The following is a 16,636-nucleotide window of genomic DNA, read 5'->3' as shown; positions in this document are numbered from 1 at the left end:
TACTCGTGTCAAAGGCTAGTAACTTTCAATTCCAGCAAAAAAGTGTTTTTTCTTTGTTTTGTTTTTTTATAACGAAAACACTCTTTGTTATTATACCTCTCCACATTTTGAGTGCTTGACTGTTATAATTCAATATAAAAATCAAAGTTTTACCTGTAAGCAGGCTACACCGATTCCAACACCTATTAGAATAGCTGTGTGACTCTTAGCCCAGTCCAGAAGTCCATCCTTACAGCCCTACATAATATATACAAAGTGGCTAAAATCATTACACTGAAACAAACCATTAGTTTATATGTGTCAGCTTACACTCTGCTAGTTATCATTTGAGCCGTGTCATGACAAAACCAACATAGTGGGTTTGTGACCAGCATGGATCCAGACCAGCCTGCACATCCTTGAGTCTGATCAGGATCCATGCTGTTTGCTATCGGTTTCTCTACTTGTTATAGAGATTGTAAGCGAACAGCATGGATCCTGATCAGACTGCGCGGATGCGCAGGCTGGTCTGGATCCATGCTGGTCGCAAACCCATTATGTTGCTTTTGTCATGACGCGGCTCATTTATTAAAAGTAATTTTTCTGTTATCAACAAACTTATTGTCCGCCCGCTTTGTTTAATAACATGAGCATCAGACTTGTAATCTTGAGGCAGCTTGTTTGATCCCTGGGCAAGGTCAAATTTCTCTGTGATTTCGGACATTTGAGTCTTAAGGTAATTTGGTCTTTCGCCACTGGATCAGCATTGCATGTAGTATATGTAGTTGGTCATTGATGCAGAAATTGGTAATTACTGGGAAAACCGATTAGGTTGACCACCAAGATATGATCAAAAACACCAACCATACTACTAAACTACCTTTTTACATGTTTGTTACATATTTGTCTTTTAAAAAAATATGATAAAATAATATGTAGACATGCTGCCTTCATTTACATCATCACCATTCAAACATGAAGCTGTAACCTAACCCATCATAAATTTATATGTTTCTGAAAATTTCAAATATTTGATTATTTTTATTAACAGCCTATATAATATTTATAAATTGAATTGATGATGATTACAATTATATTCACAAAAACTACAATTTCACCATATCTCACCTTATTATGGTAGTATCCTTCCATCTTATCTTTACAATTGGTGTCATTTTTCGGCATAGCTTTGGTAGGATCTTCTTCAGCTTCTTTCATGTTACTTAGGACACAGCAAGATGGTGGCAGATTCTGAAATATATTAAAATTGTATTGAATTATATATAATGAAGTGATATATGAAACCATGTATATATTTTCTTAGTTCTAAACATGCTGAAACCACTAATGATCTGCCTTTGCCACAACCATGCAGTCTGACTAGGATCTTATCGTTGGCAGGTAAATTTTCGTATTTTGATATCAAAATCCCTTTAACTTTGAACAGACTGTTCCAAGTTCAAAGCAGTGTAAAATTCAGCAGATAAAAAGTTTCATTTTTTTCAAAACATTTCTGTAATGTGGCTCCATATTAACTAAATACACAAAATTATAGTATAAGCCTTCCAATTTAGATTTGTTGAAACATCATTCATTTTCATTCGGAAAAATGCTTGAATTTCGAAAACCTCCCCATTCTGCTTACCGTACCAACCAGTCCTTTCATTTGTTTCATCATGGCAACTTTCTAGCCAGTGGAATACATCACATACCCCTGTCTACAAGCCGGCCTATGAGTACAACCACCACACTTCCATCACTTGTCAACATATACATTTTCTTTCATGGTTTATAAGCAAAAGCTTTTGTCCTAGATATAATCTAAACTTCCTTTGTTCTTCTTTTTTTAAGAAAACTAGCTTCTGTGCTACTTTTTATCTAAATAGATTTATTTCAGCTAGATTGCCACATAAGGAATAAAGTTCTTGAAATTTTACCCTAGTTTTGGCACCAACATATTTGCTTCCATCATAGTCTTCAGGTCCCACTCCACCGCAACATTCCAACTGAAATATTCAAGTTTGCCTTTATCAAAATCCCAACATTTTTTCAGATATGTCAAGCACAAACAAATATATTTTACTAAGTAGAGAGAATGATCAAGGTTAGTCAACATCTACCAGATTAATAAAAGTAAAACATTATGGATAAAGGTACATGTACTTCCTTATATTTTAAAAAAAATATATGATTGTCTTATCAATTTTATCACTGACAAAAAAAAAAAAGATTTACGACTATAGTTTTAAAACAAAAAAAAAACATTATGGCAACATTCCAACTTTACTGATGTAGAATCATTGACTCACTAGTTTAGTTGGATAGTTTATTCACCTGAAAGAATCCACTGTCCCTAAAGAGATTCAAAGGGAGCAAATGACTCCCAAGTCAGCTTCCTCGACCACATGGCCAATAAAGGTCACATTGAGAGCATCTTAAGATTCAGAATTGAAAATTATCATAGGAACTAAGATAAATTTCCCTCCAAAAAACTATTTTTTTTTGCTTCTTTATAAAGTTTCATTCCAGTATCAAAACATACCTGGATTTGAACGACGTCCCATGAGCCTGTGAGAGTTGTCTCACTATCTGTACCATACTTTTCTTTGATAGAATTTGTCAATGTAGTGTCCAACTTATCCTCAATCTGAAATTAGCATATTCACATTTCATATATACATACATTTGAACCGCGTCATGACAAAACCAACATAATGGGTTTGTAAGCGAACAGCATGGATCCCGATCAGACTGCGCAGATGCTCATTTAAAGTCACATGGTGATGGTTTATATATACATGTGTATATGTGTAGTCTTAATTGCTGTGAAGAAACTTGCTTTATAAACAAATTTATTGATGATACCTATTGTTTCAGTTTGTATAATATTCAACCCATACCATTCTGAATCTGTACAATAGACTTTTTCTGACTTTGAATTCAGGACAGTCAAATCATAGTAAACCAGATTTCATTTTATCTGTTTTTCGACAAACAAACCTCCATAAAACGGTTTATCAGAGAAATCTAAGTCAAAAAGGGGGCATAACATAAGAAATTGTTTCCCTTGTGAAATAGCATCGCATTTTGATAATGAACATGTATACCAAATTTGACATGAATAGCTTTAATGGTTTCTGAGAAAATAAGCTTATCATAAAGGCTATCTAAAATCAACAAGAGACTCTTGTTGGTTTTTAATAGCCTTTATGATAAGTTCTATTTTCTCAGAAACCATTTAGAGTGTCATGACACAATAGCTACACTTGTTTTCTCTGAAAAGTGGAGGAAATAATATGAGCCACGCCACAACAAAACCAACGTAATACGTTTGCGACCAGCATGGATCCAGACCAGTCTGAGCATCCGCGCAGTCTGATCAGAATCCATGCTGTTTGCTATCAGTTTTGCTACTTGTAATAGGGTTGGTAAGTGAACAGCATGGATCCTGATCAGACTGCACGGATGCACAGGCTGGTCTGGATCCATGCTGGTTGCAAATGCATTATGTTGGTTTTGTCGTGACACGGCACATATGTATTTTATGTTTTTCTGCTAAACTTTGTAACCACATATTATGCAGAACTACTTAAATCCTTCTAACATGAAAATTATTTTCTTTTGCTGAGGACAGTTTTGAAAATTTGCCGGGTTCCAGGTAACGTCTATCAGTGACAGAAGAACTATATGATTAAAATACTGACCTCTACTTTGTAGACAATCATCAAGACTCCGGCGCATAATTCTCCAGCAAAAACGATGAACAAGAAGAAAACATACTGAAAACAAAACAGTTTAATATAGTCATATTAAACCAATCAAATTGTACAACAATGCAGTACTAACTGTTGTTTACATTTAATCCAACTTCAAGTCATGTATATAATATCAACTCATTTTTTTATTTTTTTTTCTCTTCTTCTTCTTCTTTTTTCAAGGTTGATCTAAAGTATGTCAGTGTTGATGTATAATAATGAAATCTACTTGTGTTATTATTTAATCTTTTATTGATGTATTATATTTTGTAAATTGTTTTGTATATAGTTGAGGCCCACAGGGAAGACTGGGCTTGCCCAACTGTGTTGCCTCATTAAATAAAGTCGTTACTTACTTACTTACTTACTTACTTACTAAGTTTATCATAATTAAATGACAAAAATCATCTCTTTACTTGAAACATATCGGGTTTTATTTTGTCGGCTTTTAAAGCACACTGACTCTTTACATATTGACTTTCCAACTTAATTGGTTATTAGAAAGACATCTGGTGCCCCTTTGTGCCTAATTTTTTAAAACAGGAACCTAATTAGAACCACCCACCTTCTGTCTGCTAGCTGGATAGCTTCATCCTGAGAAGATTTGAACCCATAGCAGTGAGGTTCAATTGAGTTTAAGTCAAATGAATGGGCCAAAAAGGCATCTCATTACATATTTACAAGAAAGCAATGATGGCACAGTTCTTGCTCAAATGAGAAACTGATGACATCTTAAAAATTTTAGAATTAAAATTAATTTTTAGCCTAGAGCTGTAACATAAATATGCAACTGAGGCAAATTATCTGATCGATTTTGGTAAAGTTTTTTACAATTAAAGTGCCATCAAATTGAACCCAAAAATTTAGAAAAGATGTCATTTCAAACAATAGTCAATCACAACATCTTAAAGTAATATGCCTCCAAATTCATGCTAATTTTCATGAAAATTTTAAAATATACCAAAGTGTAAAATATTGTCAAATGAACTACAAAAGTATAATTTACACATTGAAAATGGCAAAATTACAAAAAAGGTTCAGAATATGCACAACAAAAAGAGCCCTTACTACATTAGTAATGCAGTAGAACTATGATGATAAATACTGCAAAATCAGTTTTTATTTGCATAATTATTGTCCAACAATATTGACCTGGCACTTCATTAATTTTCGTAAAGGTCATATGAATAAACATTGACCATTACCTATCGAATATATCGATATTTTTGCTAACTTCACTCGTCAGTGAGGTGTGGTGTATTGGTAAAGATGTCGGACTACAGATCTGAAGGTCTCTGGTTCGATACCTAACCAACACCACGTTATGATTTTTTTGAAATTTAATTGCAAGAATTAATTTGAAATCGTTTTACTACACCTGGTTTTAGAATACCTTTTTAAGTGGTGTTTTTATGCACAATAATGTCTTTTATTTCATTACAGTATCTTTCAACGGTTCTTTTTGTGACATGCAATCATATATGCTTAAGCGCATACATGCTATAAAGACATTTATTAAAAATTCTACATAGATAGTACACACAATAAAAAGATTTCCAATAGTTTAAAGAGAATGGCAATTTCAAAATTAAGATAAAAAATAAATCGCTGAAATAGAATTCGAACCTACCAGTTTACGTGTACATTCTACAAGTGAAAACTCTTTACCAACTGCGCTAAGAGGGCATTTTATTTAACATCATTTTAACAATTGGATATTTACATTCATATCGCTTTACAAGTAGATCGTAACGGTTACGGAATATACCGACTACAGGGTCAAATGCAAGAGTGCCAGGTCAATGTTGTTGGACAATATATACATGTAACATAATTATGTAAATGATTTCTTAAATTGTGAACATTTTCTTTTCTTATGTGTAACATGTTGATTATTTGAAACAGTTTTGCTCATCTGAAGGCATTGCAGCTTTTAAAAGTGTTCTAAGACTTAACTAGTTTTAGTTTTACAAATAACTTTATGCTAAAAAAAAATTATGCTAAAAATAATGCTAAAAACCATGCTAAAACAACAGCAACTTACCAGTCCAAGGAGACATTTACTTCCCCTGATTGCACCACAGCAACCACAGAAGCCAACAAGGAAAACAAACACGCCAAATGCTATCAGGATATAGGCTGCATATTTAAAGAACTGATCATGAGAGTCCATATTGAGGACATCAAAGTAACTGCCGATGTTTTTATCCACAATCATCCATACTCCCACACCAAGGATGGCAGCCCCTGACAGCTAAAATATACAAGATATATATATAATAAATGAATAGTTTAAAAAACAATAAAAGCCATTCCTAAAAGTAGTTAAGTGTCAGCCATTCATATGCCTTTTTTTCATACCCCACTGGTGTACCTGCTACTTTTGACTTTATACTTTGATTTTTTTTTTTTTACTTAACATCAACAAAATATAGGTAATATGGCGTTAAAACAGGAAAGATGATTTTGGGTTACCTCGGGTGTTACAAAGTTACAAACTTAGAGCAACACAGGGGTCAAGACGACCTCACAGTTCTGCTAAGAGTTACATAGACTCCAGTTAAAGGCACATTATTCCTCAGAAATACATATTTTTTATTCTTAAGAAATGTCAAACACATGTTTGATAATGTTTCAGTAATGAATTTAAAGCATATAAGATGTTTAGCAAGTAAAGAAAGGGACAATAAATATTCCGTTATGTGTCTTAAAGGTAGAAAAATGTAAACAAAGTAGTATTTTGACTTCCATACAAAATACTAATTAAATATAATTATAAAACTTGCCAACAGAGTATTAGAATTAAAAAATAGTCCATCTATTATTTTAATTATTCAATATTATTTTAAACTGTAACAAGATACCAAAAATAGAATGCCTCTGAGAAATAAAAATTATTGCTTTTTTAGGCATAATGGGCCTTTAAACAGAACCAAATTAGTTGCAAATATTGGAAATGGCTCCATTCAGCGAGAGTTATAAAACTGGTATACAAAACTTTTAAATTAGTCCTGCAAGAGGATACTCTGTCTTCAATACCACTGAATTGTCTTCTCTGTCATTCTTATTGTTTCAAACATTCTTAAGCATGTTATATATGTAAATAACAGTCATGTAAAAGGTCTATTTAAAGATTTGTTTATAAAACAAAATGACAAAGGACTTTTAAAATTTCATCTTATTAAATGTCATGTATGTAGGACAGTCAAATATGCAAGACATTAAAGACAAAACATTTTAGAACTATACCGGCCTATATTTATAATTTATAAAGTCTATTTTATATACCGTAGGTAAATAAAATCTCAAATAAAGTTCAAGAAAAACTTCACTAAATTTCACACAAAACTATCTTAACTTTTATCTGATATTCTTCCTTTCGGAGAAAAATTAATGCTGTCACAAACTATCAATGTATAAGTTTTAAAGAATTTTCAAGTACAGAACAATCTGGACAACATATTCATCCTTAACCAGCTGATGAACATTATCTTGTAAGGGATTGGTCCTGCTTTGATTTAGAATAGCCCATTAAAAATTTAGAGATTTCAATACAGCATAGAGCCTGGTCAGACTGCACAGAAGGGCAGACTGATCTGGCTCTACACTGGTGGTAAAGGCTGATCACTGTCAGCTAGGGTTAACACTTGTTAATATAAATAATGGTCAATAGATGACGATTTATCATACAGCTATAATGATTAATAATTGTAGTTGATGTAAAAATGTCACTTTATATGTTATAATATACGACATGAGGCAAAAAAAACAACAATACAATTAGCTGACTGTATGCTAACTACAATAACAAGTGACAAATAAGGAAACTATGTATAGCGTGCATTACTTAAACTGCAAAAACTATTGTATTTTCTAGCTGATTTTCTACTGTATGTGTGTAGTAAACATGGTTTTAGCTTGTACATGTAATTACATGATGTGAAAATATCATAATTATTAAGGCGTTAATTTGTGTAAGAAGGAACAATACATTAATTATAAATGATAAATATAGCCAAAAAACAGATCATTTAATCTTCCCTAATAAGTTCATTTTCATACAAAATAAGTAAAACCATTACATATCATGCTGATGAAAGGAATAGTGAAAAATTTTGGCACAATTATTAACTCATATATAAACTAGAAATGTGTCCATAGGGCACTTAATTATCCCCACTTCACTTGCCGTCATAGTGGCATATCTATATACTCATGCATATTTTATAAATGAGAAGTATTGTATCAGTATGTAATATATACACTGTATAATACAGTAACTGTTTTACTATTAAGTTTTAACAAATCTATGACTGAGGAAACACAACAAGAATATTATCATTATTATATGTCACTGTGACCTTGACCCTTATAATGACTTCAAAGTCAAGTAGGCTCTCTAACAAGCCATAGACAATGTCCCTACAAAGTTTTATAAATTTAAGCTCATTACTTCTAAAGTTATTGATAAGACATGGAATTTACCTTTTTAAATGTCAACGTGGCCTTGACCTTTGACCTCAAAATCAATATATAATTGGAAGCAATGTCCATACTAAATTCCAAACACATTTTAAGTGAATGACAGGACAAGGATTCAACATATACAATGTAGTGTCACTGTGACCTTGACCTTTGACCTGGTGACCTCAAAATCAACTGGGGTCATCAACAAGTCCTGATCAACCTACACATTAAATCTTTAGGATTGTAGGCCAAAGTGTTCTTAAGTTGTTGGATGGACTTAAGCAACCATGACCTTGACCTACTTTCAACTCTTCATCCAGCCTACATGTCTTAATTCAAAAGGTTAACCCTAAACTTGCTGAATTTGTGTAACAAATTCATCGTATTTTAAATTTGGAACAGCCCATTCAAAGTGAAAGGGATTTTAGTATCAAACTGCAAAAAGACCACCAATAGTATAGAGCTTTGTCAGACTTCATGAAGATGCAGGCTGCCCTGGCTCTATAATTGTGGCAGAGGCTAATCACCTTTTGAACCAGCAGGGTAAGGGTTAAACTGATATAAAAGTGACAAAACTCCATAAAAAACAAATCAGATAAAAAATGCGGTGAATATTAGCTGCTTTTTTCATTTTATAGAATGAGCAATAAAGCCTTAATATCATTGAACACATGTTACTTAGTCCTTGTCAATGACTGAACATATGTTACCACACCCGCCCATATAAACACAGTTGTTTTTACCATGGTTGGATATTATTTGCATTATAGAAATATTTTGTATGTCTTGGTGATGTTGAAGATACCACTACAGGTAAGATAAACAACTGCCCTACAGTCAAAATATGCACAATAAATGATACATCCAACACTCTTCTTGTACTTTACACTGTAACAAAATCTTGTTACATCATAAACCTTTAAGGGTTTGTGCTTGTTCTTCTTTTAAAGGCTGAGCTTTTCTTTGTCAAAAAAGGACATTAACAAAGTTATATAGTGACTTTAAAGACCAGCTAATGTAGGGTGACCCCAGGTGACCCACTAATTCATCATTTCTTGCACAAATTTGCATCTCATTTATCTTTATAGTATCACTGTTACAGTGTATAATTGCCATCATTTTCAAAATGAATGGCCTGGATCCTATTCAAGATACTGCCTTATTTTCAAGAAGAAATTGACATCCCTCTTAACCTTCTGAATTAGTGTAATGTATCTCCCCAGCTTTGAATTTGGAGCAGTCCAGGGATTTCAATATAAAAACAACATGACATTATATAACTGCTTATAATAACAACTCCTACCAATATGGCCAAAAATCTCAGCATTCCATAAAAGACGACCCTGTTGAGCAGCGTAGCCAATAAAAGAATGAGCTACCCACAGTATAAAGCCTTGGGTCAAACTGCATGAATGTTCAGGCTGACCTGGCTCTATACTGGTGACATAGACTAATCACTTTTAGTTCCAGCAGTAGGGCTTTTCAGGGCAGTTTGGTGGATGTGCGGGCAGGCTAGTCTGGCCCTATACTGGAGGTAAACTTGAAAGGTTAATCATTTTTGGCTAGGTGCACAATTTTTGTATTTTGATATGAAAGTTCAAATTTAAACTTTGAATTGACTATTCCAAATTCAAGACTGGCAAACTCAGCAGATTAAGGGTACAAAGGTTATATGACAATATCAACATTGTTAATTTTACTACAAAGCAGCCAGAAAATGTAAACATACCTGACTAACAGCACCAGATTTTCTCATAAGATAATGTGCTTTATCTATTCAACAGAACAGCAGGTAGGCTAACAAAGCTGCTTGTTGTTAATTTTTCAATGCCAGTATATATAATGTTTGTGTTATCATGGCCAACTTCAATAAGGTTTTTTTTCTACCAGCAATAATATAACTTGTACAAATTGACCTACCTCAGACTGATATTTCACATACTTGAAGTGAGAGCATCTACCAACCACTGAGAATTAAAACATGGTACATTTGTGTTGTGATGCACAATCCAAGTATTACTGAGTTACCAGATAAACTTAACATGATCAAATATGTATATAAGTACATAGATTATGACCTTTACTAACTGCAAACAACACATTTTGTGAATATAAATAACTAGCTGCTGAAATGCTTAAATGACTTTGACCACCTTCTTTTATTGAATCAAGGTGAAAACTTTAAATTATTAGGCCAATAGCTTGGTCGCGACTGCACTTATAGCAAAGGCTTACCACTTTCGGTTTCACTAGGTTCAGAATTATAGACAATGGCAACAGTATTATACTAAACACATACATGATGATCCCTATAAGGAATAATAATGGATTATTTATTTTTTCTATTTTTTTTCGAAACCCAACATTTTCATCCTTAAATTTCTGTTTCAGACCTATTTATTTCCTGTACTATGCATATAATAATAATGTTGATTGTTTATCAGCTAATCAACTAGACATGCACTAGTTGCAATAATCATTATTGCATTTCCGATGCAGACTGATTAGGCTTCTCAATTTTAGTATTTCTATGCCGACATCAATTGAGTTAGCAGCACATGCAGCATAAATGATTCCAATAGGGGGCAAACATGTGACATGCATGCAGACAAAGGTTAACCTGTACTCCTCTAAATATCATAAATGGACTTGCCCACCTTTCAAATTGGACAAGACTATTTACCATTTTTCAGGGAAATTTTCAAGATATACACTGTTTGAATTGCGAACAGTGCAGACCATGATCATACAGAATAGTTGTGCCTGCTAATATCTTTGTCTGCACTGGATTACATAGGTTGATTCTGTAGCCACCTGCTGTTTCAAGCAATTCCTTTGGTTTTCATCTTTCTTCTTTTCTTTTTTTTTCAAGTAGGTAGTGTAGCGTTCATTTTAACATGAATCACTGTATATGACATAATTACTTGCGATAATGTGCTCTTACACGCGCCTTCGTGTCACACAACATTTTAAAACACCATTGCAATGTAAAATGTTACACCTTGAACATACATTGTATGGAAGGAATACGGAAAAAAAACCTCAATAGTCCTAGTCTTAATTTTCACACGGTATGTTACTTTAGCTTGACTGTAATGATCAAGCTTTCTAGAAGTACCAATGAATACTCGTATTCTAAGGAAACATGATTACAGTGACCAAATTAAAGCTCATACAAATTATCCTTGGGGCGAAGAGACGGATATCCCAATTTCTAAATCACATTTTCCCCAATTCTGAAACATTTTAAGTGGTGAGGAATATTTGAGATGTAGAGACTTTTTTCAATCTTAAAATAGTGAATTATTAAATGAAATGCATGTATTATTCAGTATAGGATGATAGGGTAAAAATCTACTTGGATCAATAATCTCCCACATTTCCCCATATACAATGTATGGACATACTTAATGCCTCTTATTTTTATAATGTTATAATTAATCATTATAGATACACATTCATATTATATAATGAAAACTAAGTTGACTCACCCAAAATATAAAGTTGAAAATAATGAGCAATGCTTTCGCACATCCGCCACAGAATCCCATTTTTATTGTATCTGTCTGAACACTCTAATATATCTGAAATCATACGATAAAATAAACATAATTTCCTCATTAAAACAACTAAATAGATTGAGTATTCATATACAAAATGTATTTTTTACAAGAAAAGTAAAACAAAGTGAAATTGAATAAGTGATTATGAAAGCACTTTAGGTCTACAGAAGTGACACTTGATTTCTCAAGCTACATGTACCTAAGATTATATAAAACATCTTAAACATGAAACTGAAAATTTAACTGATAAGTTTAGTTCCCCACAGTTTCAATGTGCCTCATTTAATTCCCATTTTGTTTCACTTCTTCATTTAAATTTCCAGGATAATACAACAACTTGACTTTAAAAATGGCTGTTCACCATAAAACCTTTCTTTTACTTTTAGTCATATATCCCTGACTCCATAGAGACAACAAAAATGACAGAATTTATATTGGGTCAGAACAACCAAAATAATGTCATGCGTATTTCCAAAAACATCAATGAAAACTTTAACGACTTGACATTATCATTTAAGTACGGACTTCAATTGGCCTAATTCTTTACTGTTACTGGAGTAGATTGGAGATTTTCTCACCAACAATGCATTGTTTAACCTATGTCAATGAAATTTCCATACAACATGAATAACATTAAGAATTTTACATTGCTATGTTCGGTATAATGAACATGATTCATGAATAACAACTAGAGCAGAATTGCTAACATCGACTGATTAAGCAGGGGATATTCAATACATCATATTACCCTTCATAAATAATTAGCAAACAATTGTGAAAATAAATGCTACATTTAATTCATTAAGAACAATGGCCTAATTGATTTTTGTTCTCCTGTTTCCAGTAAAATATGATACATCAGTGAGATAAAAATCATATAACTCACTGCTTATCACTTTTGTTTTCCTGTAAGGATAGAAAGCATCGTATTTTTTTTTTCAATATTACACCACATCAGCACAGAGAAAATTGTAATTGATTTCTAAATTAGAAAATTTATCAAGAAATATTTTTGTTTCAGGTCAGACAAATATTTTCATTAATCAATTAAACTCTTTGGATAACAGAATCTACATATTGCCACCTAAGTGCAATAACTGGTTAACTCCTATTAAATTTAGAAGGACTTACCCCTGCTGTAACTGCACTAAGGTGACAATAAGTACCTTTAAATCATTATCATGTTTGAGGAAATATTTTTCACTTTTTTTACTTCTTCTTTTACTAACAGTTAAATTTATTATTTTATATCTGAAGCAATAATATCTAACAGCAGCCAGTATGCATATATCAGAATCGAATGGAATACACAATACATTTCCTGCCCTAAAACTGGCCATAATTGGACAAAATTTATTAGTACAAATCTCTCCAATTTCTCTGGCCAGTCCAGACTAAAGCCTTTCAACTGGTGATTCCTCATAAAAATGTAATTTACAATGTATCTGTATATTGCCTGAAACCAGATTCTTATCAATAAATGACACATTCAAGTAAATCTACTGCCAAGAGTACTGTTACTATATATATCTCTGAACTATCCAATAATTAGTGGTATATATTGAAATGGATTTATGGCCTTACTTCAGGAGAGTCTGGAGGATAATTAACCAACAGTCAATCAATACAAAGGATAAGTCTTTGATTGGACAGCCTCGGGTAAAAATAGCTGAACATCTTGTTTCATCATTTAATTAGATTAGGAATATAAATAGAGTTGTTTATTTTAGATCAAACTAACCCACTATACATACTGACAGCAGTATGTCAGGGACATAGAAACAGCATGTGAATATAAGAAAATCTGTTGGGGTTTTTTCTTGGTGAAAATTTAGCTCACTGAGCCAGAGCATGAATATTCTGTTGCTACATGTATCTTCCTGAAAAATGTCATGACTTTAAAATTGTTTTATACCATTGCAATTTGTTTGTTTGTTTGTTTATTTCTTTCTGGCTTTATGCCGGTTTTAATTTTTAACACGTTTTGGTCACATGTCAGTAGTCGAACCACAAAACAAACTACATTGTAAACCTCACCAGTAACTGCCAATTTCGCAACAAGTGACCTACCATGACTACTTACCCTATATAATTTCTGAATAAGCTGTGAGAAACAAATGACCAAATTAGAGTTAACGTTCAATTTCAATTGTCACAGAAATTCTGTCTTGCCAGAGGATCGAACTTAAATATGAAAAATCCACTGCTCTTCCTACTGAACTAGGCAGTCTGAATTTGTTGCCAACTTAATTTACACAGGTATCTAATATTTTTTTTTAACTCTTACATTGATAATAATTGATCTGCCAAGTGTGTTGAATAGCATTTCAATATCAAATATCAATCCTACCATTGAGCAGTCAACAGTATATAGTCTTGTCAGACTGTAAGAACATATACGGAACAGGGTGCTGGTCTTGCTATCGCACTAGTGGCACATGTCTTTTATCATTGCCACTAGCAGTCAAGGTTAAACCATTAACATGCTGGAAGCAGAAAGATTAGCCTGTGCAGCCACCAGTATAGAGCCAGGCAAGCCTGTACATTCTGGGCAGTTGGACCAGGCTATGGACCACTCTGTATACTGTCAACTGCCCATTTCAAATTTTAATCTGAACATCCCTAAAATTGATACTGTATAGTGGAAGCTAAGACAAGTCAATTTCAGAACTACAGCAGGTTGATTGTTAAGTACAACATGTAGCATGCATGTGTTACATTATGACATCCGCAATGAATCTTGTGAGAAACTTGGGAGAAATCTCTGGCGGTTTAACATTCAATATAATAGATGTATTTCTGATACAGATAAAACATCACACTTACAATAACATGTATAACCACATTAAAACATGAATACAATATAAAAGCTGAAAGCGTTAAGACGCACAAATACGATTGTAACACATCGTATGTGTGATTATTTATGAGCGACAGAAAAGTTTACAAATTACTATATTCATGAGGGAATCATATTGATATAAGGATTTATGAGGCATCATATTCTCCTGAGGAAGCTTAGAGACTGGGATATACAATGTAAACAATTGAATTAGTAAACACATCAAACTGATACATGAACTTAAACATTTACAAACACTTGATCTGTACTAAAAGGAGAAATATTTTCTTCATGGTAACAGAAGTGTTAAATAGTTGACCTGTCCTGTACTTCATCTTGGTGATGTTATAACTGGAACCACCCACATTTTGTAGGCTAAATGGATAACTTTTTCACATGAAAGAATCTCAGTGTTGGTCATAACTTTCTGGTCCTTCTGGAACCACTGATGTTCTTTTCGTAAGCTGGATAGTTTAATCACATGATGAAATCAATAGTCCATGTTGGGATTTGAACCTAAAGCGGAGAGGGGCAAAATGGTTTGAAGTTAACAACCTTAACCACTTACCCACAGACAGACACTCTTCTTGGTCCTTTCAGAAATCTAAGATTCTAACATCTTTAGTTTTGAAAATGAATTATCTAAGCTGCTTTAATCTTTTTTCATTTTAAGAGCCTAAGTCAAGTATTCCTGAGGAAAAGGACTCCCATCATTCAGTTAATTATTTATGTTTTCATTGCTCCTATTTCAGAGAATCTTCCTTTTTACAGCATTTTTTAATCAAGAAAATTAAACAGTTGGCTATATTCACATGTGGCAGAAATTTACCTACAGAAAGCAAAATGTTGTCTTAACATAAGAGACAGGTGCCAATTTATTAATGATATTATGAGCCACAAATTTACACAACAATGCCTATCAAAAAACAATTATACCTGTCTGAATATACAGCACACCTACATTGTTATACCACCTATAACACTCCATAATCACCTGCAGCCAACATGCAGTTATATTCAACTTATTAATAATGGAAATGAGAAAACTCACGGCTGTCAAAATCTTTATAGTCTTGTTTTATCATTATAATATATAGCATTGTTTATATAAATAGTAGGTTTTAACGTCATATACTATATATAGAGCTTCAATGTGGATTTTAATTCAGTTAAAATTACCTGCTAAAACTGCGAAATGGGCTTGTCCCATTTTGAAAAAAAATGTTTTGTTTTGAAAAATAACCTCCAGATAATAAGGCTATTTGGGTTTGTGTTTCGATGCTCTTTCTTTTAATTTAAACTGGGGTAAATTTGACTGCACAAATGTGCAGCCTCTTCTATCTACTTTATTTAGCTCAATCCTATGTAACTCATTTAATTTACTTTTAGCATTAAAATCAGCTGGGTATGCAATGAGAAATGGTTCATTTTCATTTGAGGGTGTTCACCATTAACCTTTTGAATATTGTAAATGGACTTGTCCAGCTTCCATTTTTTTGGAAATGTTCATAATCAACTTTGGGGATATTAAGATGAAAATTTAGTTTGCCAGTAATATCTATTCAAGATGAGTAAGGGATAAGATTGTTGGAAAACGAGTGTTAACTAACAGCTTGGTTGACATTTCAGATACAGGGTTAAGGAGAGGGTAACACAAGAGAAGTGATGTCAACATTTTCAATGTGACATGCTCAATTAACCTACTTTCTAAATGTGTGACATTATTTTGATTAGTACTCTATTCAAGAATGTAAATTGTCATTTTATTTCAGCGAGTTTTTTGTTGCTTTTTTTTTTGGGGGGGGGGGGGGGGGGGGGAAGGGGGAGTGGGGATGGCTTTATAAGTATTTTTTAGGGGGGGGGGGGAATGATGGCTTTATAAGCAATTTACAAGAGATACCTGTGAAACTGTACATTTATGAAATAGTTATATGCCTTCAGGTGGACACATTGCAATTAACCATTACATGTACTCTTTTAAAAGGGAGGTAGCCCCTATTTTAAAATTTAAAAGCACACAAACATATAAG

The 16,636-nt window shown here is 32.9% G+C and overlaps 1 protein-coding gene across 2 annotated transcripts in view; it reads right to left on the bottom strand.

Moving 5' to 3' along the window:
• Positions 1-16,636, bottom strand: part of LOC132731699 (CD82 antigen-like) — a 31,064-nt gene that overhangs the window by 8,250 nt on the left and 6,178 nt on the right. Inside the window, exons 2-8 of one of the 2 annotated variants that reach the window (XM_060717918.1) lie at positions 11,693-11,786; positions 5,779-5,988; positions 3,684-3,758; positions 2,522-2,626; positions 1,917-1,985; positions 1,108-1,230; positions 154-237 (exon numbers count right to left, since the gene is read on the bottom strand). In XM_060717918.1, coding sequence (XP_060573901.1) covers positions 154-237; positions 1,108-1,230; positions 1,917-1,985; positions 2,522-2,626; positions 3,684-3,758; positions 5,779-5,988; positions 11,693-11,752 — 726 coding nt within the window. In that variant the 5' untranslated portion in view covers positions 11,753-11,786. The remainder of the gene's footprint in view (positions 1-153; positions 238-1,107; positions 1,231-1,916; positions 1,986-2,521; positions 2,627-3,683; positions 3,759-5,778; positions 5,989-11,692; positions 11,787-16,636) is intronic. The other variant, XM_060717919.1, reaches the window with a different exon arrangement.

Source organism: Ruditapes philippinarum, unplaced genomic scaffold (genome assembly GCF_026571515.1).
Source record: "Ruditapes philippinarum isolate M1 unplaced genomic scaffold, ASM2657151v2 ctg3118_1_1_1_1, whole genome shotgun sequence".
NCBI classification, from domain to species: Eukaryota; Metazoa; Mollusca; class Bivalvia; order Venerida; family Veneridae; genus Ruditapes; species Ruditapes philippinarum.
Note: the sequence above shows the minus strand (reverse complement) of the source record. Positions and strands in the feature narration are given on the sequence as shown.